General features: G+C 39.6%; 1 protein-coding gene and 1 pseudogene across 1 annotated transcript; one reads left to right on the top strand and one right to left on the bottom strand.

The window, feature by feature from the left end:
• The first annotated feature begins 5,115 nt into the window (after positions 1-5,115).
• Positions 5,116-26,483, top strand: LDHB (lactate dehydrogenase B). Its single transcript, XM_059682349.1, has 8 exons — positions 5,116-5,273; positions 8,561-8,695; positions 15,475-15,592; positions 17,302-17,475; positions 19,183-19,356; positions 23,007-23,124; positions 24,695-24,818; positions 26,110-26,483. The coding sequence occupies exons 2-8, from the start codon at positions 8,567-8,569 to the stop codon at positions 26,275-26,277; spliced, it is 1,005 nt and encodes a 334-aa protein (XP_059538332.1). The 5' UTR covers positions 5,116-5,273; positions 8,561-8,566; the 3' UTR covers positions 26,278-26,483.
• LOC132229088 (U2 spliceosomal RNA) lies at positions 10,207-10,342 on the bottom strand (annotated as a pseudogene).
• Positions 26,484-26,967: the final 484 nt, after the last annotated feature.

Below are 26,967 nucleotides of genomic sequence, written 5' to 3'. Positions count from 1 at the left end.
GTGTCTACTGTACACCAAACCTTACCTTTTGATATGTATATCTGCTTTGCTATAGGGCAATTTGTGTTAATAAAGAGCCCTGGGTCTGGAGATAGAGAGAACTTAGCTACTACAGCGAAGCTTCCTCTGGCTCCCCCGTGGATTACAAATTTATATTATATATTTCTAGTCTCTTTAATTTATGCTCAGCGCCTTCTCTAGATTCTTGAACCCTTCCAGATGCTGGGAAAGACCCCCGGCATTAGGGGGTAATGGGGGGAAAAGGAGACATAGGTAAAACCTTAATCAATAAAAAATTTTTTAAAAATGCACAAAGATAAAAAAAAAAATGCACAGCCCTGACTGGTTTGGCTCAGTGGATAGAGCGTTGGCCTGCAACTGAAAGGTCCCAGGTTCGATTCCGGTCAAGGGCATGTACCTTGGTTGCGGGCACATTCCCAGTAGGGGGTGTGCAGGAGGCAGCTGGTCGATGTTTCTCTCTCATTGATGTTTCTAACTCTCTATCCCTCTCCCATCTTCTCTGTAAAAATCAATAAAATATATTTTTTTAAAATGCACAAAGGTAAAAAAAAAAAGGCTCGAAAGTCATCACCTGGTTTCTCTTATGCCTGCCATCTTTCAATTGTTATTTCTTTTTGGTTGTTTTCAGTTTCAGACAAGTTCTTCCCTTGAGAAGCTACAGTCTAAGGGGAAAAAGGGGTGAGAGAGGGTCAGGAAGCTCCTAGCTGTTTTCAAAAGTAAGGTGACAGTTGCTAAGAAGAAAACAAAACAAAATAAATGTTATTCTAATAGATGAGCAAAAAATGGAAAGTGAAAAAAAGAAAAGAAAAGCGTGTGTGTTCTATTAACATTTAAAAGGTGTAAGGTACATATCTTTACCAATAATCAAAGTTATGTAAATTTAGAACAAAATACCATTTTCTTTTTTTTTTTTTTATTAAATACTAGGGGCCCGGTGCACGAAATTCATGCACTGGGTGTGTGTGTGTGTGGGGGGGGAGTGTCCCTCAGCCCAGCCTGCCCCCTCTCACATACTGGGAGCCCTCAGGCGTTGACCCCCATCACCCTCCAATTGCAGGATCAGCCCCTTTGCCCAGGCCTGACACCTCTGACAGAGGCCTCAGGCCTGGGCAGGGGACCCTCATTTCCCCCATCACTGGTTCTGCCCCCAGCCCAGGCCTGATGCCTCGGCCAGAGGTGTAGACCCCCATCACCCTCCGATCGCCTGATCGGCCCCTTGCCCAGGCCTGATGCCTCCGCCAGAGGTGTCAGGCTTGGATAGGAGACCCCCATCTCCCTCTGATCACTTGCTCCACCCCCTGCCCAAGCCTGACGCCTCTGACCCAGGCTTCAGGCCTGGGCAAGGGGACCATCATATCCCCCCAATCCCTGGCTCAGCCCCCCACCCAGGCCTGATGCCTCGGCCAGAGGAGTTGATCCTCATCACCCTCCGATCACCAATCACCAGATCAGCCCCTTGACCAGGCCTGAGGCCTCTGGCAGAAGTGTCAGGCCTGGGCAGGGGACCCCTAGTTCCCCGCGGTTGCAGGCTCTGCCCCTCCCCAGGCCTAATGCCTCTGGCCTAGGCGTCCGGCCCGGGCAGCGGGGACCCACAGCTGCAGCGGCCCCGCGATCATGGGCTTTGCTTTAGGCCCAGGCAAGGGACCCCTAGCTCCTGGGACTGCCAGCTTCGACCATGCCCAGCTCCCATCGCTGGCTCCACCCCTACTTCCTGCTATCACTGGCCAGGGCGGCAAAGGCGCCTGATTCTCTGATCATGGCTGGGGGGCAGGGCAAAGGCAGCCCCAGGGCCGCCTTTGCCCTGCCCCCCAGCTCTTAGCTCCCCCCTGGGTTTCTGATCACTGTCAGTGGCAGGGGGCTTCTTCCTGCTTTCCCTTTCGCCTCCCTGCATTGTGCCTACATATGCAAATTAACCGCCATCTTGTTGGCAGTTAACTGCCAATCTTAGTTGGCAGTTAATTTGCATATAGTCCTGATTAGCCAATGAAAAGGGTATCGTTGTACGCCAATTACCATTTTTCTCTTTTATTAGATAGGATATTTTATTGATTTTTTATAGAGAGGAAGGGAGAGGGATAGAGAGTTAGAAACATCGATGAGAGAGAAACATCGATCAGCTGCCTCCTGCACACTCCCTACTGGGTATGTGCCCTCAATCAAGGTACATGCCCTTGACCGGGATCGAACCTGGGACCCCTGAGTCCGAAGGCTGATGCTCTATCCACTGAGCCAAACAGGTTAGGGCCAAAATACCATTTTCATCTTACTAACTGGCAAATATAAAATCTTAAGACAGACATGGCTGGGGAATCATGAAAGGGTCCAATCTGTCTGAGAAATAAAATGCCCATATTCTTTGGTCCTGCAATTTCTCTTTCAGGGACGCTAAGGAAGAATAAAAATGTAGAGGATGACTCTGTACAAGGATATTTTTTCAATGTTATTTACCACAGTAAAAAGTCTAATGTCTAAAAATATAGGAATAGTTAAATAAACCATTGCATTTCGGAAAGTTTGTTTATAACCTTCCTGACTTCTTATAATCTTTAAAGTAATATTTTTAAAAGGGAAAGAGATATGTATATACCTAATTTAAGAATGATCCTCAAATTTTAAAAGTTTGCTTGCAACCTATCCGGTTTGGCTCAGTGGATAGAGTATCAGCCTGTGGACTGAAGGGTCCTGGGTTCGATTTTGGTTAAGGGCACATGCCTGAGTGTGGGCTTGAACCCCAGTAGGGGTTGTGCAAGAGGGAGCCGATCAATGATTCTCTCTCATCATTGATGTTTCAATCTCTCTCTCCCTTTCCTTTTCTCTCTCTGAAATCAATAAAAATATTTAAAAAGAATAAATAAAAGTTTGTTTACTAGCTGTGTCATCTTGGACAGATTATTAGGCCTTTGTGCCTCAATTTCCACACCTGTAAAATGAAGATAATAGGAGTGTCTTATAGGCTTGAAATGATGATTAAGTGAGTTCATACAAGTAAAATCATTCATGTAATTGCATGTATCACATGCTGTTAATGTATTACATGCATATGATACATGCAATTAATATGGCCTGTGTTGTGAAATGGTTAGAGTATCGGCCATGAACCAATGGGTCGAGGATTCAATTTCAGGTCAAGGGCACAAACCTGGGATGCAAGTTGATCCCGGCCACAGTCAGGCACCTATGCAGGAGAAAATCAATTGATGTGTCTCTCTCACATCAATGTTTCTCTCTCCACCCCCCGCCCCTTTCCCTCCCTCCAACTGTCCCAAAAAAGTCAATAGAAAAAAATATTCTTGGGTGAGCATTAATAAAATATAGATGTGTAATATAAATATATGCAATTAATATATAAACATAATAAAAATAAAGGCATGTAACAAATAAAAACAATTTTATTATATAAAGCAAATTCCTAGATGTGTATTGCTTTATACATAGAACTCTAAGAAAACTTCAGGCAAGAGAATCCCAGGGATTTTCAGTTTAAAATCTCAAGGAAAACACTTTCCACCTGTCAAACTTATGTGCTTTAAAGGATTAGTTACTCAACCATATTTTCAGTGAGTACAAGGAATGAAGGGAAAGAGCAGCTGCCCTTCAGGCCTGCAATTCAAGTAGTCAAGAGGAGTCATCTCTGAGGATCCAGACCGGGCCTGAGAGGGCAGGAGCAAGGGCTGTGTATTTTATAGTAAGCACTTTTATTCTATTTGATTTTCTTATCTTTTATTTGGTAAAAATAATATTTTAAATGTGTCGGGCCAGGACGCAGAAAAACTACTTATCTCCTACAGGGTCTCCAGCAGAAGAAAAGAAGTGTTTATAACAACAGAACAAGAGCCCTTGGCACCAGAAAGAATCAGAGGTCACAGTTCTCTGAAAGGGCGATGTCAATGGCTATGGGGAGGCTTTACACAATGAAGCCCTTGGCCGCGGCCTGACTGTATGTGTGTGTGTTCCCTCTCATCTGGGTTCCCAGAAGCAGACCCAGGTGACCTCAAGGACACCCTGGGAGGAGGTAGACAAGTTCTGATTTCTGACTGGCTCTGCTGGACCTGGCCTGCCTGCAGGTTAAGCTCCAGGCAAAACACCGTGAGCTCTAATCTAGTGTATAATAATTCACTCTGTGTGACTATTTCCTTCTCAGTATTACCCTGAGGACTGAGCCCTGATCAAGACAAAGCTCACCTGAGGTACCTTTCAAACACTTCTCTCTCGCAGTAGGAGACAGCAAGGAAGCATTTCTTCCACAAGTGAGACATGTCTAGTTAAAGAGGTATGCACCGATGTTTTTCAGACACCCAGAGGAAACAGCCACACACACTCTCTGGTTTGAGCTCAGGAATTTGTTACCTTCAGGATACTTCCAACTGCTCATTCATTCATTCATTCATTCACTCCCTCACTTGCCAGCACTGTATGGAGGTACCAGGCACTGAGCTGGGTGTTGAAGACACAGAGATGAATGGCAACTTGCATCTTTGGAGTTACCAGGGACTAACAGAGAAACCGAGCCTTACCCAGTTTCTGGTGAGACCATATAGATTTGCAGAGAACTGGGGAGAACAGCCTCTAGGCCTCACTTCCTCAGGCAACGAGTAGGCAAATCAGGCACATTGGCTGAATTAGGTGGTGGTGTGGGGAGGGAGGAGACACACACACACACACACACACACACACACACACACACACACACACACACTCCTGTAATTGTTGCATCAAATGAGCGTTATCACCGAGACGCTGAAAATGGAAAATTCTGCTTTCTTTTGAAAACATTCCGAAGCACCAGCGCTATTCCGGGGAACACATCCTCCACATCTTAGCTAGAAACTGTAGTCTTCTAAAGTCGACCAGAAAAGCGAAATTGAATTTTATTTCTATTTGGATGAAACGAGAGCGTGGAAGTCTTGAGGAGGCGAAGCTTGGTTTCCGACATTATGCGGCCTCTGACTGCGGTCTCGCCGGCGGGGAGCGGGGCCGCCTTGGCCACCAGAAGGTGACCTGCCGTTTTGGGGAGGAGGAGGGCATGTGCATACTTGAGCCCTTGTCCTTGAAGGGGATTGAGCGAGCGGAGGGGAGGGGTAGGCGGTGCTCGGGTTTCCAATCACAATGGAGAAAGCTGCGAGGCTGCAGAGGGGCGGGCCCGCCTCTTCCTCCTCCTTGCAGAGCCTGTGCCGGAGCAGACAGACGCTCGCAGCCGAAACTGTCTTCTTGGCGCGACTCTTCCCACCATCTGAGCAGCCTTCTCTCTCCTGGTAGGTTTCAGCTCCATATCCTCCATCCTGACTCAGAGGCCACCGGGAGGGTCAGACAGGGGAGTCCTTGTGTTGCGAGAGTGAGGGAAGAACTGAGCAGGGGGATGTCCTCTACGGCCTTCAGCCCTGAGCATCCGGACTCCAGTCCTGGCTCAGCCCGTGGGTTCGAGGCTGCGGGTCGTGCCTTCCGCGGGGGGAGCAAGGTGGAGCCGAGGCGGTGCGGCCGAGCCCCAGCTTTGGCCGCCGCGCAGCGGGGCTCGCATTCGGCCCGTGCTCCTGGGGCGCGCGGGGGGACGGGGGGGGGGGGACAGGACGGGGCGGGGGGGGGGGGCGGAGAGACTTACTTTCATTTGCAGCTAAACCCCGGGCTCGCGCCCTTGGTGGGCTCAGGGCGGTCACTGTACCCCCAGCGTCTGAGGAGCAGGGGAGGAAGGAGGGACGAGGGGATAGGCGAAGGCTGGCTGATCTTGAACCTGGGCACTGGGATCTCCTGCCGCGAGAATGGAGAAATGCCCCTGCACTGGCGGGGAGGAGGGTCAAGGATGACCTGCAGGGTTGACCTGCTCTCAGGCTTGGCCCGGAGCTGGAGACGCTGTCCTTTCCAGAGCTCTAGACGGATGCCTTCCGGGCCCTTTTTCCTGGATGCGCGGGGTGCTGTGTTTACTTTGCAGCTTTGGGTGTTGAGAGTAAGGAAGGCCTCGACGTTTTCCGAGGAGACCTTCTCCGAGGAGACCTGCGGTTGCCGCCTCCCTTGTGACCTCCCCTCCGGGCTGCGGGCGCCAGGGCGCAGGGGGAGAGGTGGCCTGTGGGCGGCCAGCACTGGAGGCTGCACTTCGGGCCTGGAGGGAGGGGGAGGGGGAGGGGGAGGGGGCGGGGGGGGGAGAGGGAGGGGGAGGGCCGGACCAGCGCTTTCTTAGTGGAGGAATTAGATGGCAAACATGGCTTTTAAAAAAGTTAGAATGGAGAGCTATTCGTAAAGGGGGTCTTTGTTCCTGAACTTAAGGCACTGGTTTATTTCTAATGACTTCTATGCACAAGGGGGTAGGGGGACTGCACTGTGAAGGACCAAGCATCAGAGGTTATTTTTACCCTGCGTATCATTCTTTTTCCTTACAGCCACCACTCTGACCTTGGCACAGTCCTGCATACAATACAGAACCTTTTATTCTAATTTTTTAGTAACTTGTATGAAGGAAATATTGAAGAAAAACACTTTCTCCAGAAAGATACGAAAGAATCTGTACTCCCTCTAAATTGTAATTTCTGAAATTCCCAAAATTGATTTTAAAAGATCTATCTGAATAACCGGTCGGTATTTATGTAGCAACCGTTACTGGATTATTTTTCTCCATTGCTTTCTGCGTCCTCTATGTACCTGAAGGATGTAAAGCAACTAATGAAAATAAACTTAATGGAGAAAAACTGTGCATTTGTATCTTCCTCTGTTCAACAAGAAGAGAGGCAGCATTCTTCTGATTCTGCTAAAAATGCAGGACGTGTATGAATTTCATTGTAAGGTCATTTGGAAAGACAGTTACATGCTGATCTGGATTTCACTAGCATCCACAAGAAATGCAAATGTGCTCTGGAAAGGCTAAAGAATCAATTTAGGAAAATGTGTTTTTTTGGGGATGGGGGGGTAGCTTTAGAACAAAATAGTTGTTACACAGTTGTCTCCAAATTTAAGTACTTTATTCTAACTCAGAGACTTACTAGCTCTTACCATATTGAATTGCTAAACTAGGTTTTGTCATTCAGTTTATTGCAGACTAGAAACAAAAAAACAGGATTGGGAGGCAGGGGCGCAATTTGAAACAGGCACAGTGACCTCCAAGGCTACAGTCTAGCATTATAAGTAAAAGGAAACATAAATAATGGACATTATAATGGGTCACAATGATAACTGATACTTAATTCTGAAGAAGAGGCTTACTAATGATCTTTAAGAAGGCAGGGTGGTACAGTAAATTTTGCGATTTGTTTTAAGTATTCAGAAAGGGTACCTAATTATCTGATGGCACAGATAAATTTGGTATTACTGCGTAGAATGTTTACCCATAGTTTTCAATTTTTTTTTTAATTTTTGGGAGCTTTTTTAAATAAAAATGACTGGAAAGAAACTAATTCAAAGGTTGATAATCTCTTTTTTAAAAAAATATATATTTTATTGATTTTTTACAGAGAGGAGGGGAATAGAGAGTTAGAAACATTGATGAGAGAGAAACACTGATCAGCTGCCTCTTGCACGCCCCCTACTGGGGATGTGCCCGCAACCAAGGTACATGCCCTTGACCAGAATTGAACCTGGGACCCTTGAGTCCGCAGGCCGACGCTCTATCCACTGAGCCAAACCGGTTAGGGCAAGTTGATAGTCTCTTATTGGAACCCCCTGAAAGGAAAATATATAATTATCTAACCACCTTTCAGTAAGCTTCCAAGGTACACTAAAAGGAATTCAGGGTGATTTTTTTGGGGGGGAGGACACCTTTTGCACAAACATCACTCATCACTATTTTATTGTCACTGTATTTATTTAAGCACACATTGTATATTCAGTACACTGTGACACATTTTAAATAAGACTTAAGTAGACCTAGCTGGGTGGTTCTGTTGGTTGGAGTGTTGTCCCCTGCACATATCTGAGTTATGGGTTCCATCCCCAGTCGCGGGAGGCAACTGATCAATGTTTCTCTCTATCCTTCTCTCTCCCTTCCTCTCTCTAAAATCAATGAACATGTCCTTGGTTGAGGATTTAAAAAATCATCATCATAAGATTTAAGTAGGAGAAAACAATAGAAGAACAAGTCAGTCCCTATCTTCCAAGTGTGATAATAACCATTAGTAGAAATTATATTGATAATTGGCCATTAATTTTTTTAGACCAAACTTAAATACGGGTTAATAGTGAGCTCTAACTTAGTTTACATAGTTACATATAAATTCTTTAGAAGGAGAATAGAAAGATCAGTTCGTTTAAATATAAATATTTTTGTCTTTTAGCCAGTGAATGAATAGCCACAAGACAAAAATGGTTAAATACAACTTGTTAAATACTAATACGGAATCATAGACTGAAGAGAAGAACCCAAATTCAAATAGCTCCATGGAGGTCTTATCTTAAGTTCTCCATTAAATGAGTGACATGGTTCTTTAAAGTATATTCTGTGTCCTAGCAGACCATTACGCTCTTTTTAAACTGTACTTTAATTAAAAAATTGCAGTAGTAACATTTTTAGGATAGTTCCCATTCGAATTTCACGTGTAATATTTTGATTCTTTTCTTACAGGGCACAATGGCGACTCTTAAGGAGAAACTGATCGCACCAGTTGCCAAAGAAGAGGCAACAACCCCAAACAATAAGATCACTGTCGTGGGTGTTGGACAAGTTGGTATGGCGTGTGCCATCAGCATTCTGGGAAAGGTACGTTTTAAGAACACCGTACATGCTGGACACTTTCAGCGTGTGTTCTTCAGGCTCTTCAGGTTTTTATTGTATCTTTAAAAGATGTTTTTTTCCTGAATAATTTGAAGTAAGTTGTAGGCATGATACTGCACCTTCAAATATGTAAGCCTGTGTCTCCTGAGAGAATGACAGTGTCCCTGTATGACACAATAGAGTTAACATTCCTAGGGAGCTATTTATATACTAGTAATACTATTATCTAATATACAGTGCCCAGATTTAAAACTTCCCAGCTGTCAATATCATGGTTTTTATGGCTGTTTCACCCCAATTCAAGATCATATATTTTATATACTTGTCACATCTCTTTATTCTTCTTTAATTCAGAACTATTACTTGGGTTTTCTTTGTCTTTATATCAGTGACATTTTTGAAGAGTCCATGTCAGTTTTGTAGAAGGTTCCTCCACTTACGTTGGTCTGATGTTTCCTTGTAATTATGTTCAGGTTAATATTTTTGGGTGGGTCATGAGTAGATGATGTAATATTCTTCCTGATACATTACATTGGGAGTCATGCGGTGTTCAACTCGCCTCATTGCTGGTAGTGACTGCAAGATTTCTCCACTGCAAATCTCTCCTTTTCCTCTACAATTAATAAATAATGTGCACAGTGGCTTTTTGAGGTCATGGAAATATCCTATTATTCGCCTCAAAATTTTACCCAATTGTTTTATTTTGAAATAATTTAAAATTTATAGAAAATTTGTAAGGAATAGTAAAAAAAAACACAAAACACCTATATCTTTCATATCCACTTTATCCAGATTTACCAATTCATAGATTTTTATTATATTCTCTCTCTCTCTCTCTACACACACACACACACACACACACACACACACACACACACACACACAGTAGATTCTTTTTTAACCATTTGAGAATCAAATGCAGATATCATACCCTTCTAAATCCATAAGAGTATATTTATTTAAAATAGGACATCTTCAAATATTCTCACATAACAAATGTGATTATCAATATCAGGAGGTTTAACGTTGATATCATACTATTAGCACCTTCCACTCCAGACTATATTTTTCCTTTATACTTCCATGGACTTGTGGCTTGCCTTGTATCCTGTTGTGCTTTAAATCATAATTAGCTTTGTTTAGTTTCTGAGGACTTTTGAGGAAAGAGCTCTTTTCTTGTTTACCTCACTGAATTCATTCTTGTTCCTTCTCAAGGGTGCCTTCAATATAGGAACTACCTACTCCACTCCAAAAGCAAAAATGCCTTGTCCTTAGAACACACTGTCTCTTTGTATTTATGGGAAGGCTGCCTGAATAACTCCTCACCACGCATATTTCTATTTGCAAAGTTCAAATTATAAAGGAACAAACTCTGGATCTCCACTGAGAAAAGTTATCAAAGCAATCAACTAAAATATGTAGGGTGCGATAATGAAGGTTTTCTTTTGCATTTTTTTCTAGCTCATTTTAATTGACTAGGTGCCTGTGATTAACTAGTAGGATAGCTGCTTCCCAAATTACAGGGAATTTAAATAACCACACTTTAGTGCTCACTGTCCATGCCAGTAAAAATTATTAAACTGATAAGAACAGATACTACACTTGATCTTAGCCAAAAGGCCGAGAAGCGATGCCAGTAAAAATTAAACGTAGTCCATTTTACGTTCCTTTTATGTAACATTTGAGTGTGCAACCTGTTCAAAGTGTTTTAACTGAAATGCTTCATTTTTAACAACAACCTGAAGAAGTGGGAGATGTCCTATTCTGTTTTCAGCTGAGGTGGCTGAGACTTGAGATGAAGTAGTCTGCCCACAGTCTACTGGTGGGGGCAGAACAATATACTTTTTTCTTTTTTTAATCCTCACTGGAGGATATTTTTTCATTGATTTCTAGAGAGAGTGGAAGGGAGGGAGGAGGGGGGAAGGGAAACATAGACTTGAGAGATTGGTACACACATACACACACATCCTGACCTAGGCTGCATGCAACCAGGGTATGTGCCCTTCCTTGATGGGGAATCAAACCCATGACCCCTCCGTCTGCAGGGCCCATGCTCTAACCACTGAGCAACCGGCCGGGGCATGATGGAACTGTATTTTGAACCCAAGACTGAATTTTCTTTTTATTTTGTGCTAGTATTTGGGTGGTTAAAAACAAAGGTATTAATGCAATACCAGCTAAGGATTTTTCATTCTTCCTGCTAATCTCAAAATTTACATTTTTCAGAAACCTGTATGTGAGCTATCATGAGTCTATGAGTACTCCTATGACTGTTTTAATTGTACATTTGAAGTCTTCCCTAGTAAATAATTTAATTGAGACGGTATCTGCAGGTATATAATACTTTGGCCCATTTCCGGTGCTTGAGAGAACAGACCCTGCTGCTAACACGGTAGGAATCTTCCAATTCAGATGCTTGCTGCGAGGGAATGACTGCCTTGTTCAAAGGCCATTTGATTAATTAAAAATATTTAAATCTAATTTTAATGAGTAAGCATGAAAGTGCTTCAAAATTGGTATTGATATTTGCTGAGGATTATAAACCCCACTAGTTTAACAGAGAAAGGAAATGAACAGTTGCCTACTCTGTTCGGTCTCTGTATTTTGCTTCATTTCTCTACGAAAGTTCTGGGAGGGGATTGTCATCTATGTATTATCGTTGGGGAAAAAAAAAGACTCAGAAAGATTAAGTGACTTAGTTAAGATCACATAGGTAGTGAGCGCCAGACCTGGCCTTTTGAGTTCATCGCTGGTGTGCTTTACAGTGGACACACATTGCTTTGGCCCAGAAACTGAGCCTAGCTAGGGCATCAGATAGAGAGGTTGAGGGGGCCCACACCTCAGCTAGGCCTGTGAAGGCGGCTCAGGCCCCTAGTACCATGTCCCAACATTGTGAAGACTCAGTTAACTATTTTCTGCTTGTGCTCTTTCCCACTCCCCCGACCCTCATTGCCAACATAATAACCATAGCGAGCTTTTATAAAAATGGGAACTCTCCTACTTAAACTTTTCAGTAATGCCACAGTTGCACGTATGCTACACACATGCAAAGACCCTGCAAGGCCTCAAGGATCTTTCCCTGCCTGTCTCAGGGCAAAGCAGCGGAGTGCACAACTCTAGGGGGCGCCATCCACAGTGTCAGGAGCACCTGCTGATGCAACGTGGTGGCGTTGTGTCCAACCTCATCTCTCACCCTCTGCCTTATTTCTTCAAAACATCAAGCTCATTTCTGTGTAAACCTTTTCACTTGGTTTTCTCTTTACCTGGAATGTGTACCCCAGACCGTCACAGAGGTCACCCTTCCTATCAATCATATCATGCCTTTGCAGGCTGGCTTTCCCTGACTCTCCAATACCAAGTGAACTTCCCAGTAACTTCAATATCACCGTGCCCCTGGTGGTTATAGCGCTTGCATCATCAGAATCATCTTAAATTGTCTGCTTCATTCCTATTCTTTTCCTGATACATTTAATGAGAGCAAGGACTTTGCTAAATTTGTTCATTCCTGTATTCCTGATGAGTAGAATAATGCCTGGCACATTCAGCAATAAATATATATTAAATAAATGAATATTCCTGCTATTACTAGTAAACTGCATTTACATTTGGCTGAATTTTTTCATAGCTTTTCCTTTTTCATGGCTTCTGCCAAATATGACTTCTGCACCACTACCAATCCCAAACTCTGCATGGAGCTGCCAACTCCTCCTCAGCCTCCCAGGGTCACATATCAGTTCCATGAAAATTCTACCCTGAGCCTCTGTGCCCAGCTGCTTTTGGTCTGAGTGTCTGTTCATGATCGTCAACTTCAGCCATCTCCTTGAACAAGCAGCATAAGAAGTCTCTTAGAAGGAGCAAAGTAATTACAGATATACTACAAAGCGGTTTTTATAGGCAAAGTCAGCTTACAAGTGGGACTTAATTAAAACTTGGAATTTGTATAAGAATAGACAGGTTAATGGAACAGACTAAAAGCCCAGAAACAGGCCCAAACCATATTAAATGATAGAAGTGACATTCCAGAGAAGAAAAAACAAATTATTGAAAAATAGTGCTTATCCATTTAGCTAATTATTTGAAAAAAGTTACACCTTTTCCTACCACAAATTTCATGCACCCTAAACACTTCAAAATAAAAATGCAATCATTAGTGCGGCTCAGTTGGTTGGAGCATCATCCAGTACACTGAAGGGTGGCGGGTTCCATCACTGGTCCAGGTGTGTACAGGAAGCAACTGATCGATGTTTCTCTCTCACTTTGATGTTTCTTTCTCTCTCTCTCTCTCTCTCTCTCTCTCTCTCTCTCTCTCTCTCTCTCTCTCTCCCTCTCTCTCTCTGTCTCTCCCTGTCTCTCAAATTATTGGAAAGCATGTCTTCAAGTGAGGATTTAAAAAATGCAACCCTCAAATATTAAAGCATTGGTGGCAGGAATTTACTAGCTAAGAGAACCAAGAGGCAGATTATGGCTGTGCCCAGTCCACACGATACTTTAGACTAAAAGATATTTTTGTAGACATTTCAACAGTGATGGTCGTGTTTTTCAACTGGCCTTATTCCTTAATAAATTATTGCTTTTGCAATTAATCTGGGTCTTGCAGTTTCAAATATTTAAAAATATGTTTACAACTTAAGTGGAATACATAGATGGTAAAATTCATGGGCTATCCACTAAGTAAAAGTTACTGCAGAAGATTTATTTAAGCCGAACAGCAGCATCCGTCCTCAGTCACACGTGCTCCATTTGCCTGCCTCCACACTTGGAGGATATTCAGTGGTGCAGATGCAGCTAAATTCGGCGCTGCAATTACTTTTTAAAGTGTTGGATCGCTTCCTTCCTTGCCAGCTGTGTAGGCACTTCTCAGCCAATTCTCTACACCCACTGAAATAAAAGACAGGATCTGAGATCCTGTGATATCCTTTTCCACTTAAGCCCCAAATTGTTTTGCCCTGTTGCCTTCACCAGCACACATGTGATGATACTAAAATAAGAGTGATGTTCTTTGTGTTCAGTACCTTGACAGAATGCTAGTGCTATTATTAAGTTGTATTGAACATAACTTAGTGGGTTGCCAAGTAATGCTTCATTATAACATTGATGCAATGCTGTAGGAACTTATCTCTTGTTTATATCAATTAGCCTATGGTAAAATTGGTTTCGGAATAGATCATTTCACCACAGTTCCAAGAACTGATCAACAATGTTAAGTGAGGACTTACTGTATAATGTAGGACTTAAAAAACAACATGAATGAGGGTTTTGTATGTGACCTTGTCAGAGGCTGCAAAGGAACAAAACCATTTTAAAAGGGTTAACACATGTGTTTCAGTAAAAATAGATGAAAATTAATGCCAGTGTTTGACATTTGTGGCAATGAGAAAATATTTACAAGTAATTCCCGTCTCATAAAAGGGTGATTTCAGAAAATTTGCAAGTTAAGTTGTTGCTTGGAACTAAGAACACATTCCATCACAAGGAGGCTTGAGTCTCAGATAAACCATCACAAGCATACCCTCACAGCTCACTTCTGGAGGCTAGCCAGCCATTGGGGTTCTGGAGACAGGATTGTCCTCATTCCTTGGCTCCTGCAGGGAGCGGGATCTGCTTTGATGGCCGAGCAAACATAGATCAAGTTTCTTGTTGGCAATCTCACCTCTCTCTCCTTCTTCTCTCTCTGCTGGTCACCAGTTCCACCCAAGGTTACTCCTTATCCTTCAAAGTTCTTCCTGAACTCCAATGACCAGTGGGCTCCAGCACTGATATATCATATTAAGCTAATTATTTTGCAAACAGTCCTACTGAAAACAGCAGAGGCAAAGACTAGTGATGTTTCAATGAGAAGGATAGCTACTTTTTACTTTGCAAATAATGGATTTCCATAGAATAACCAAATTTCAAAGCTGAAAGGCTATTTAATTGCATCTAGAGTGACACCCACCCACCTTACCCCCCCCCACCCTGCCCACTTTTATAAGAAGAAAAGATCAAGGACTTGCTGAAGAACATGCATGATTACTGAAAGGAAGAATCCAGGGGTTTTTTTCTTCCTCCCCACTATTCATGCAGAGATATAGAGAAATATAACTGTGTAAAATATGTTATGTATAAGGCGTTTTACAAAACATGTGAAATTATGATACTGGATCAAGATTTAGACCAGTGGTTCTCAACCTTTCTAATGCCGTATCCTTTAATACAGTTCCTCATGTTGTGGTAACCTCCAACCATAAAATTATTTTCGTTGCTACTTCATAACTGTAATTTTGCTACTGTTATGAATCGTAATGTAAATATCTGATATGCAGGATGTATTTTCATTGTTACAAATCTGCCCTCAGAAACCCTCCACACTGGGGGTGACCTCAGGGATGGACACTCTGCCCAAGGTTGTTCCTGGGTGAATCTCTTTGTCACCATCCCCAAGTAATGTGAAGAATTGTGCACCCTGAGGCCACTGTTGAATCAAGTTGGTTTCAGCAGTAATATTTACATCTACATATTCTTAAAGCCATTTGCATTGTATCAAAATCTAGTTGAATACTAGAATGAAATTCTGAAAAATCAGTGTCTTGAATATTAATAGTTCATTATTCAAGATGTTTTATCATGAATTTGTTTCAAGAGCACACCTAACCTCTATGATTAAAGTCTCGAGGTTTGTAGACATTTGGCTCTTAGCCATTTAAAGGGTCTCTGGGTTGTATTGTGAGCTGGGTTACCTATCCTAGAGTAGCTTAGGGGACTAACACCTGATTTTGTGATTCTAGTCTCTGGCTGATGAGCTGGCCCTTGTGGATGTGTTGGAAGATAAACTCAAAGGAGAAATGATGGATCTGCAACATGGAAGCTTATTTCTTCAGACACCTAAAATTGTGGCAGATAAAGGTAGTGTTACTTCATGCCCAATGCAGCCTTATCTAATAATTGATATCCTCAGCCCCTGATACAGCGTTAGTCTTCCCATCGTGGTGAATTAGTGTTGGCAGTTTCTTCTTACCTTTGGGTTCCAGTTCATTCTGGAGGACAAACACTAAAGTATTACCTCTGTAAACATCCATGTGGCTTCCACACATTTGGTACATAACATTTTAGCAAATTGTATTATGATGTTTGTTTATGTGTGTCTGAGAATGGGAAGGTTTCAGACAGGAAAAAAACATTTGCCCAAAGTAATTTATTTGAGCGCCTTGATGAAGCTAAACGCATTCATGTTCCAGCAATCTGTTCTAGATGAGCAGGTTTATGCGATGGTTCTGCCAGCACAGCATGGCTCTGCCTAAAGATACAGAAATGTGGGCTCCAAGGTAATGTCTAATAATACTCCTACCAATAAGAACTGTTACTGATTGGATTGTTGAGCAGTCTGTGTGCTGTGAAACTTTCTGCATGGCTCATCTTACTTCATCCTCATAGCAGCCCTTTGAGAGGTAGGTTCTATTACCTCCGTTTTATGGGAGAGGAAACTGATAAAATATTAATGACCGTCAAAAGTTACATAGCAGCATAGCTTAATTGTGAATCATCCATAGCTATTGAGTCTAATGATTGCATCATAATGTCTTTCTATTTGGGGAAAGGACACGTCCTCCAGAGAAACTCCCTGCTCAAAGTGAATAAGCTTGAGTATTAGAAATTAATTGCTAGCCAAGAATTAAACACTTCAGTTCCCTCCTTCCCCATCACAGACTGAATTAACATTATAGACCTAAAGGTACCTTTAAATTGCTTTTTTTGAAAAAAAAAATTGTAATTAAATCTTAAAGGAGGCTGGTTCCTCTTTTATTTTTTAATTTTATTGATTTCAGATAGGGAGGGAGAGAGAGAGAGAAAAATCAATGAAGAGAGAGAATCATTGATGGGCTGCCTCCTGCACACCCCACACTGGGGATTGAGCCCACAACCTGGGCATGTGCCCTGCCTGGGAATCGAACCGTGATCTCCTAGTTCAGTGATGGCGAACCTTTTGAGCTCGGTGTGTCAGCATTTTGAAAAACCCTAACTTAACTCTGGTGCCATGTCACATATAGAAATTTTTTGATATTTGCAACCATAGTAAAACAAAGGCTTATACTTTTGATATTTATTTTATATATTTAAATGCCATTTACCAAAGAAAAATCAACCAAAAAAATGAGTTCGCGTGTCACCTCTGACACACGTGTCATAGGTTCTCCATCACTGTCCTAGTTCATAGGTCTATGCTCAACCACTGAGCCATGTCAGCCAGGCTGCTTTTTTTTTTTTTTTTTTTTTTATTGAAAGGCTGCCTGTTGGACTCACCGTTTATGCTTTGTATTATTACTGACAATGCAATATTCTATAAAGTCAATTGCAAGTTGAAATTTTTAGCCAGAGACATAATTTAAGACCTCTTTTATTTTTTGGTATATTCTCCGAACCAGTTTTATGTTTGGAATGCTTCCCTATAGAAGGAAGGAGCCACAGGAGCATTGTAAAACCTTATAATACAGAAAACGTAATTCTCATGTAAATTCTAGAAGCTTATGAATGCTGAGATAGTTTGGGGGCATATCACACCTGGTCTGTTTTGATGAAGAGTTGTATTTAAAGTACCTTTTGCCTTCTCCCTCTAGACTACTCTGTGACCGCCAATTCTAAGATTGTGGTGGTAACTGCTGGAGTTCGCCAGCAAGAGGGAGAGAGTCGTCTGAACCTGGTGCAGAGGAACGTTAATGTCTTCAAATTCATTATTCCTCAGATCGTCAAGTACAGCCCTGATTGCATCATAATTGTGGTTTCTAACCCAGGTATCTGAATGCCTTAAGGGATCAGTTATGTTAAGTTCATTGTGTCCGGGGTTTATTTTATTTTGCTTTTTGAATTTAAGAAAATCTGTGTTGGTGTTCACTAGCAGAAGCAATTCACATGTCTTCTGTTAATGGCCCTAAAAGAATGTTTGCAGAACTAATGGCACTGTCCCAGGCCAAATGTTTAAAAATGTGAGAAGCGTTTTATTTAAAGCAGTTTCATCTGTTTGTTTAATCTGGGTTTGTTGTAGAGTCTAAAAGCTTTTAAAATTTCTATAAAGATTATCCTAGGGTACATAATGAAACATTTGAACGTGGCTTCAATTTCTAAGAAATGTTTTAGCATATCTGACTTTTTGTTTTCCTAATCTCTAAAACTTCAAAATTGAATCATATTAAATTTGAAACAGAGTTTAAGAAAATCATTATTTAGTCCTGGTTTAAAGATGGAAACAGGCTGTATAAATAGACAGACACATGCTAACACCAAATGTTGTTAAAACGTAACTCTTCTGGTTAAAAAGAATTGCATTATTTTAGCCTACACAGTCAAAATCCACTCTCTATTTCACACTTCTTATGTCTATAGTTTGCCACTGAACTCATTGTTTATTGGTGAGCATAATAGATACATTGATAAAATGGTAAAACTGATTATCTCTGACAGCTCATATAGAGAAAGATTGTGAATAATATTTCACAATCCTAATACTTTGTGAAATATTGAGAGTTGAAAGCCAGCAAAGACAGAGGTTATTTTAGTATTCTTATTCTCTGTAATCCTGGGTCGCAGTTTATTAAATAGTTCAATCCTGCATCTGAATGTTCTCACGGTGGCAGGTAGATGTAGGACAGGAATGAGAAATGCCTGGCACATAATGAAGTTGTTGTGTCCTGTACCTAAGGCAGATATTAATAACTAGTTATACCGCTTTCCAGGGGTGGCTTCACAGTTTTAACTCTCCCAGGAGTCATACTGGCCCGAATCCAAGTTGCCAAGGAAGGGTTTTTAATATCTAGTCCATAATGACCTTAAACTATCTTAGCCAGTGTCTATCTATGACTGTGAGATGGAGACTGCAAAATTAACCCCTTACCTTGCTTGTGTGTGCATATTCCTACTTTTACAGCTTAGCCTGTAAGTACTGTGATCACAAGTTTTGCCTCTGTGCAGTCTCAAGGCTGAGCCACATCAGAATGAAGGCTCTGTCATAGAAATCTTTTTATTAAATAGTAGGAAATGTTAATATCTTGTATTATAACAATTATTTACTAGGTAGTATCTGTTCCTGGGAAAATTTATAGTAGCATCCCTTGGTAATTTGGTAACCAATGCCTTTTGGTTTATAATGACAGTCCCTAACAGTCATGGAATGTTAGAATTAGAAGAAACTTAAGGGGTGATCTAATTCAACCCCTTTTCTTTCCACATACAGTAAATTAATTAATCTGCTAGGTTCTTATATATTTTCATTTCAAGTAAGAAATTCTCATTTCTCCTAACAAATAAAAAGCACAATATTGCATTTTTTTTTTGTCTCGCTAAACCCCATTATCTCTAATATGAAAAGTCAAAGTACGTTTTTACAGGCACGTCTCATTTGGAGAATGGGGAAGTGGGAGAGCAGGAAGTGGGGCACCCACTAATTTACATAGCAGTCGAAGTCAGTTTTGATTTACTTGCATTTATTTTTCTAAAATTTGTAGTGGATATTCTCACATATGTTACCTGGAAACTAAGTGGATTACCCAAGCACCGTGTGATTGGAAGTGGGTGTAATCTGGATTCTGCTAGATTTCGCTACCTTATGGCTGAAAAACTTGGCATTCATCCCAGCAGCTGCCATGGATGGATTTTGGGAGAACATGGCGACTCAAGTGGTAAAAAAAAATTAATATAAAAAATAGACAATATTTACTGTGTTCTACTTTATGGTATATTCTTGCCATTCTGAAATTTTTGAAGATGTTTTTATTGATTTTAGAGAGAGAGGAAGGGAGAAGGATAGAGAGATACACCAGTGAGAGATAGACATTGATCCGCTGCCTCTTGCATGTGCCCTGACCAGGAATTGAATCGGGGACCTCTTGGCTCATGGGTTGATGCTCAGTCATTGAGCCACACTGCCTGGGCTGATTTTTTTTGTTTTTAAATTTTATTTTTATGCATTTTTACTTACCTAACAGTACAAATAAGTAATTTGTGAGGGAAAATTTTATATAGACTAGGGAAATAATTGATTCCTCATCATTTTTTTTTTTGCCTGCTAAATTTAGTATTAACTAGTTATTCTTGGTTAAATGCATTATTACTATAATGATGCCAAATATCATATTCTAATCCACTCATTTTTTCAGTATTTATTGTTTGTATTCTAGTGTAAAAGAAAGCTTTCCCTTCTCCATTTATTTATCCATCTATGTATATCAATGTAGACTCAGATTTTTATTTTATTCCACAAAAGTTCTGTCACCATTGTCATAAAGCATAAATTATCTCAGCTTTGTCAAAGAACGGGCTCTTTAGGCTGACTCCTGTGTCTTTTTTTTTTTCTTTCCAGTGCTGTGACTTATTTTTATTTTTTAAAATCTTTATTGTTGAAAGTATTACATACACCCTGTGTCTTTTTGATGTCTCGCCATTTTTTGAGCCCTTCCTTGCTTTCTCTAACAATAAAGTGCACCAGGTTCATCTCATACTTTCCCATTCCCAGACTAGAATCATCTCTTTCTCCAATGAGCTCTGTTTCCTTCTGAGGGGAATGGTATTTAGAAAGAAAGATCTGGCATAGGTGTGCTCATGCCCCTGGTATGTCAGTTTCTAAACCCTTTCAGTGGACAGAGCTATGATAGCCATCATGTTGACTGAAAGAGGGATGAATTGGGTAACAAAAGTTTTTCAATAACCAGTGTCTACTATTCAATAATGTAAAATAAATCTTGCTTCAAATGAAATCTGAGTTTTAATAAACCATTAATAATAACTATCAATCATTTAAGTAGTAAGAGAGCATATGGTAAATATTTTCTTTATGAATTTAAATAGAAATATTGGACAGAAATTCATAACTGCAACAATACCAACATTAAGATAATAGTGCACTTCTGTTTCTTTTATGGTTTATTCTGAAACAGTTAAACATCATTTATTTTAAATGTTTTATTTTAAGTTTATATTTTTCTTTTCATTGAAATTAATATTTTCCAAACAATTTTGTGTTAAAAACATTTATGACAATTGTGATTATATTTAATAACCCTAAGCCTATTTATTAAACATAGAATTTCATACATTGAAAAAGCTTATTGTATAAAACTATAATAATACAAAACTTTAATATTAATAATGATAACAATGATCTTTGTTTTACTAAATTTATTTCTGCCCAGTATACAAATTTAAGGTATAAATTTTCCTTTGGATTTACTTGGAGTTTGTAATGTGATATTTGTAATGAGTTTATCCTGGTATTACAAGAATTTGGTTTTACAATTATTGCATTTGTGCATTTTTATATAATGAGGCTGATTTTTTTTTTCTGATACATTGTACTACTTTATTCAAGAGTTCTTCATATCCAAGCATTTATCTGAATTTATTTCCTATATAAAGTATTTAGCATAGTGTCTGATGTATAGTAAAAGCTTAATAAATGCTAGTCATTACAAATATACAATTTCTGGAACCACAGATCTAGAAGTGTAATAACATGTCTTCTAGTTCAAGACTTTCACTTTAATGAGGAAGAAATGGAGGCCAAGCAGTCGTTGTGGCTTGTTGAAGATCCATTGTAGTTAGTGGCATCATTACAACTAGAATCAGATCTTCAGACTCTTGACCAAGTTCCATTCATTCATTACTATGTCATTTTTTTCCAAAACATCTTTCCCCCCTATATTATGTACATAAAATGAAAAATAATTAAACCATGCTCATTATTGAGTGATTTATGTAGGCCTCATAGCTTTCATAAACCATGAAAATGTTTGTTTTCAACAGTTGGCCTGATTTTGCAAAAGTTTTGGGCTAAAAGAGGTTTTGGTTGGCCATGGGCAACTTCTCCATTCATAGCCGAGCTAGACGTCACCCCATGCCTTTGTTTATCTTTCCTGAGTCTACAGTGCTTTCCTCCAAAAGTCCTTATTATTTCTTGAGGACCAGTTCCAATGCCTACATGTTGTACCCCTTTCTGTCACTCCTCTCCCCCCTACATTAAGTAGACCCTTTATTATGTTTTATTGCACTTTCTCCATACTTCTGTGAGAGCTTAATCCATTGTTTTTATTTCCTTTACTTGTCTGTTTCTCCCGGTAAATTCTAAGCTTGTTCATGTCATAGAGCAGCGGTTCTCAACCTGTGGGTCGCGACCCCTTTGGCGGTCGAACGACCCTCTCACAGGGGTCGCCTAAGACCATCCTGCATATCAGATATTTACATTACGATTCATAACAGTAGCAACACTACAGTTATGAAGTAGCAACGAAAATAATTTTATGGTTGGGTCACAACATGAGGAACTGTATTTAAAGGGCCAGAAGGTTGAGAACCACTGTCATAGAGAAAGTCTTTATTTATCTTTGTATGCCTAGGTCTTCAATATGTGCTTTTGTCTGGGCAGGAGGTGTTAAGAATAGGCAAGGGAGTTGTTTTGGTGCATCCAAGCCTCCAGGGATATAGCCAGTGATAGAGGATCACCTTGTCTGTTATGCCTCTGGAGGCATTCTTGGAAGGAAATTTTTGATCCAATTAAGACCAGAAAAATTCATTGTGGTCACATGAATTTTCTTTCAAGAAATAGACTGGCCCTGGCTTGTTTGGCTCAGTGATTAGAGCATTGGCCTGTGGACTGAAGGGTCATGTGTTCAATTATGGTCAAGGGCACATACCTCAGATGCAGGCTCGATCCCCATGCAGGAGGCAACCAATCTCTGTCTCTGTCTCTGTCTCTGTCTCTCTCTCTCTCTCTCTCTCTCTCTCCCTCCCTCCCCCCCCCCCCCGTCTCTCTCCCTTCCATTCTCTCTAAAAATCAATATAAAAAATATCCTTAGGTGAGGATTAACAACACCAAAAAAGATATAGACTGAACTTGAGGCATGAGAAGAGATACTTAGACTTCCCAAGATTTGTTTTTACCTCACTCCAGAAAAAAAAAAGCGGGGGAGGACTTATATTACAAAAATAAATAGGAGGAAAGTTAAAAATTCCTCAAGCCAAAAGTTTGGGATAGCCCCCAACCAGAATCCCTTGTGATTTCACGAACCTAGAGAAAAACAAGAAGTTCATATTCTCTAATTATGACATAATAATTCTGTTTTGTACCCAAAGGTTGAAAGTTAAAAGTTCAGATGTGTGGCTATTTGATGCTAAAGGCAGCTTTTAAGGGGAAAATATACTGGAGACAGTTGCCATTGAGCAGTTCAAGTGGGTAGCTTGCATCAGAGGTGAAATCTGAACTAAGTGAAGAAACGGTTTCTGAAAATAGTGTTAGAAACATATAAAATGTTTATTTTAGTTATTTTAATTTTTTCAGTGGCTGTGTGGAGTGGAGTGAATGTGGCAGGCGTTTCTCTCCAGGAACTGAATCCAGCAATGGGAACGGACAATGACAGTGAAAACTGGAAGGAAGTGCATAAGATGGTGGTTGAAAGGTAAGTGGAAGAGGGCTTGATTTAAGACAATTAATTTTATTTTTGCTTAGATAAAATTATAAACACTTTCCACGGCTGCCTGCTCAGATAAACTCTTACTAAAGTAAATATGCAGCTGTTATCTGCTGAAACAGACAAGACTCACTTATACTGGTCAAGCTTGCTATGCCAGTCGCCGTAGGGAAAGTAAATATTTTTCTAGAGAAATTCTGTTGTAGAGGTAACAGAAACAATACATAGAATTAGCAAGTAAGAAGGGCTTTCAAAATGCCTCCTGTCGATAGATAAGTCTGTCCTATTTAGAAAGTAAACCTAGACTCCACTAGTCTCCCAATTGCCTAAAATAAATACTTGCTGATTGATTGTTGAAAGTGTTTAAGCTGCGCTATATTTACCTTTCCATACTCAGATAAAGATGTCTCCCATTCCTTCCATTTTCTTTTTCTGGAAACTCTCTTAAGAGCAACCCATCTCTCTTTCTGTGACCTTTATGCTTATCATAAAACAAGGTGTCATTGGCCCTGGATTCAACTCATAACACTAACACTAACTATATAGTCTTAGGGAAGCCATTTAACCTTTAAGTTGAATCATGGTTTTCTCCTCTGTAAAGTCAAATGATAATAGAATTATTGTACAAATTGAGTAAAAGCACACACACCTATGCACATACTTATTATTGATAGGATTTTAATAAATGTTAGCTGTTAATTACAGAGAGTTGTAACAAAACTAACTGATATCTCAAATACGGAATTATTTTATTTAGATCTATTTTAATGATTTCTGCGCCCCCCCCCCCCCCCCCCGGAATTTGACCTGTATAATGATAAAAGGAATTTTTTAAAAAGTTGAAGGGGTCCTTAGAATATTATTAATATACACCCTTTATTTTACAAATGAGAAAACTAGGGCTCACTCAGGTGATGTAACTTGCACATGGTCTTCTAGTCAGTGATAGATCCCAACTTCCTAATACTCAGTTACTCCTCCCACCCCTCAAGGACCTGTCCCTTTGTGCATTTTGTGGTGTACAATTTGTGTTCAGAAAATTTCCAGGCAAAATATTGCTATCACCTTGCTCTTAATTGAGTTGGTCATAGTATTTTAGGTGACATTGGTAAGTGGGACCTCAAAATTGATATATATTTTGTCCTTTGAATATGAAGATTCATTTACTTTCATTGTTTCCTGATTTCATTAATATCTTTGGAAATGTTCATGTCTATGAATAAGAAGATTGGTTGGAAAAAGTACATTTTTACCACCATGACTTTATAATCACTTATCCAACTGTTATTTAAATTTATCAAAACATTTACATAGCACCTACCATAATGTGTTTATACTTTAAACATTTTACATGCATATTAACTCATTTAATAAACTTATGAAATAGATCCACTGTCACTCTCATTTTGTAGAAGACCCTGAGACAAGGAAGGTTAAATAATTTAAACACGATTACATAGTAAGAGACAGAGCAGGCATTAAACCCAAAGAGTCTGGTTTTAATAACTATTGGGTATGATTTCAATGATCTCTTTTGTGACATATTTTTTTTCCTTAGTGCCTATGAAGTCATCAAGTTAAAAGGATACACCAATTGGGCTATTGGATTAAGTGTGGCTGATCTCATTGAATCCATGTTTAAAAATTTATCCAGGATTCATCCAGTATCAACGATGGTGAAGGTAAGACAAAGTGTTACAAAATAGAAAGTGATTTCTAGTGTTGTAGTCTATAAATAGAGTCATTTAAGGAAGGACAAGATAAAGTCTCAGTCCACAGTTATTTCTCTTATTTCAAAATTTTATGGATCCTTTTTTCTCTTCCTACAGAAATCCAAGGATAATAAGAACATAAACTTGTAGAGGCAAAGACATCCAATAAGTTTTTATAGTTCTTTTTGTGTGAGGTGGCCAATTAAATATTAATTCTGAATCTTATTGGCATAGTCTCACAATTGATGATCACTGAAATAAGTGTATAATAGTTTTATTTTAAGTTGGCATATTAAGCTATAGATTGCATATGATGTAGCACTTGATACCTAAGTAAATTTAGTTTAATTCAAAAGCCATGAAACAGTTAAATAGAAATTGATTGTTTTCACATGAAACTAAAATTGCATTAAAAAATTGTGAAAGAAAACTCATTTTCCACAAGTCACTGGCTAGGGTGAAAAAGTAAGGAGGGTGGTACAGTAGATTAAAAGAAGCATACAAAAAAGATAAATATTGAAGCATTTTGGAGTAAAACATGGTGTCAGATTTTCTTAAAAACAAATATGGCAATTTTAGAGTGCATATGTAAGAATTTGTTTTTTCTCTATCCTTTGGTATATGTACAAGATTTTTGGAAGTTAAAAGTTTAAAAATTTATTAAAGTTACTTGTTTTGATAATTAAATAATTTAATTAATTGTGTAGTAAAATTGACCCTGTGAATAAATTAGTTTATACAAACTGGTAAAGCTTTTGGGAATTAAACTATTTTCTTTTCCAGCAACTCTTAGGTATTATAAAAATTTTGCCTTTGGGTGATCTCCAACTACTATTCTGGACCTTATAGGTTGGCTACCACCTGAAATTTTCTTCTTAACTAAAGAATTTTAAGAAACTTAAGATTTCATGAAAAGTAGCCCATTAAGAACCACATTTCAATGCAATTTAATTTGAAGACATATATCAAATTCTGTTAAAATCTACCTAAGAGAGAGAGAATTGTCATACAGTTCAGTAAAGCACTTACTACTTTCTTAATAAATTTCTAGTTTTATCAGAGTGTATATTTGTCTTTCCTATGTATACAACCTAATTCAAAACAGAAGTATTAGGGAAACCTGAGCCTGTAAGTAATGAAAACTAAAGAATGAGTTTGTGCTTTCACATTTCCTACAATTCTTTCTATTCAAAGATAGGACCTAGGATCATTCTTACCTCTGGTTTTATTCTTTAATCTAAGTGCTTTTCTTGTCTGGCAGGGCATGTATGGCATTGAGAATGAAGTCTTCCTGAGTCTCCCGTGTATTCTGAATGCTCGGGGATTAACCAGTGTGATCAACCAGAAACTGAAGGATGATGAGGTTGCTCAACTCAAGAAAAGCGCAGATACCCTCTGGAACATCCAGAAGGACCTCAAAGACCTGTGACTACAGGGTTCTAGGCTGTAGAAATTTAAGAACTACAATGTGATTAACCATGAGCCTTTAGTTTCCATCCATGAACATGGATCACAGTTTGCTTTTATCCTCCTAAATATGTGAACCTGGGCTTACAGAATCAAAGCCCATACCTGGTGTAATGCTTGCAACATGAGTCCTTGAACAAATAAATTAACGATGGTAGTGTGCTTCTGTTTCTGGAGTTTTTCCTTTAATGGTTTCTGAAAGATTTCAGTCAGTTTTGCAAATAATTTTTCTCCTACATCATAACTTTCCTTAAATTCTGTTATCTGCATTTCATCTTCTATAGCTCTTCCCACCAACCAGCACAAAAATTCTTGGTCACAACATGTGCTATGATTTTGATGTCCTGAGAATATGGTTATCATTTTTTTAAGGAATTCAATGTTTTTCACAGCAAAATTGAAAGTACAGAAATTTCACATAGGTACTTACTCCCACACATGCTTATCTTTTCTCATTATCAATATCATTCACCATAGTAGTATGTTTGTTAAAATCAGTGAACCTATATTGACACGTCATTATCATTACGTTAGGGTTCATTGTTGGTGTACATTCTATGAGTTTGGACAAACTATAAGGACATGTAATCATCATTATAAGAGCATTTTCACTGCTCTAAAACTCCTGTGTTACCATTTTAGGGTCACAACT

This window comes from Myotis daubentonii, chromosome 2 (genome assembly GCF_963259705.1).
Source record: "Myotis daubentonii chromosome 2, mMyoDau2.1, whole genome shotgun sequence".
Taxonomy (NCBI): Eukaryota; Metazoa; Chordata; class Mammalia; order Chiroptera; family Vespertilionidae; genus Myotis; species Myotis daubentonii.
This window is presented reverse-complemented; position numbering and strand designations above follow the sequence as displayed.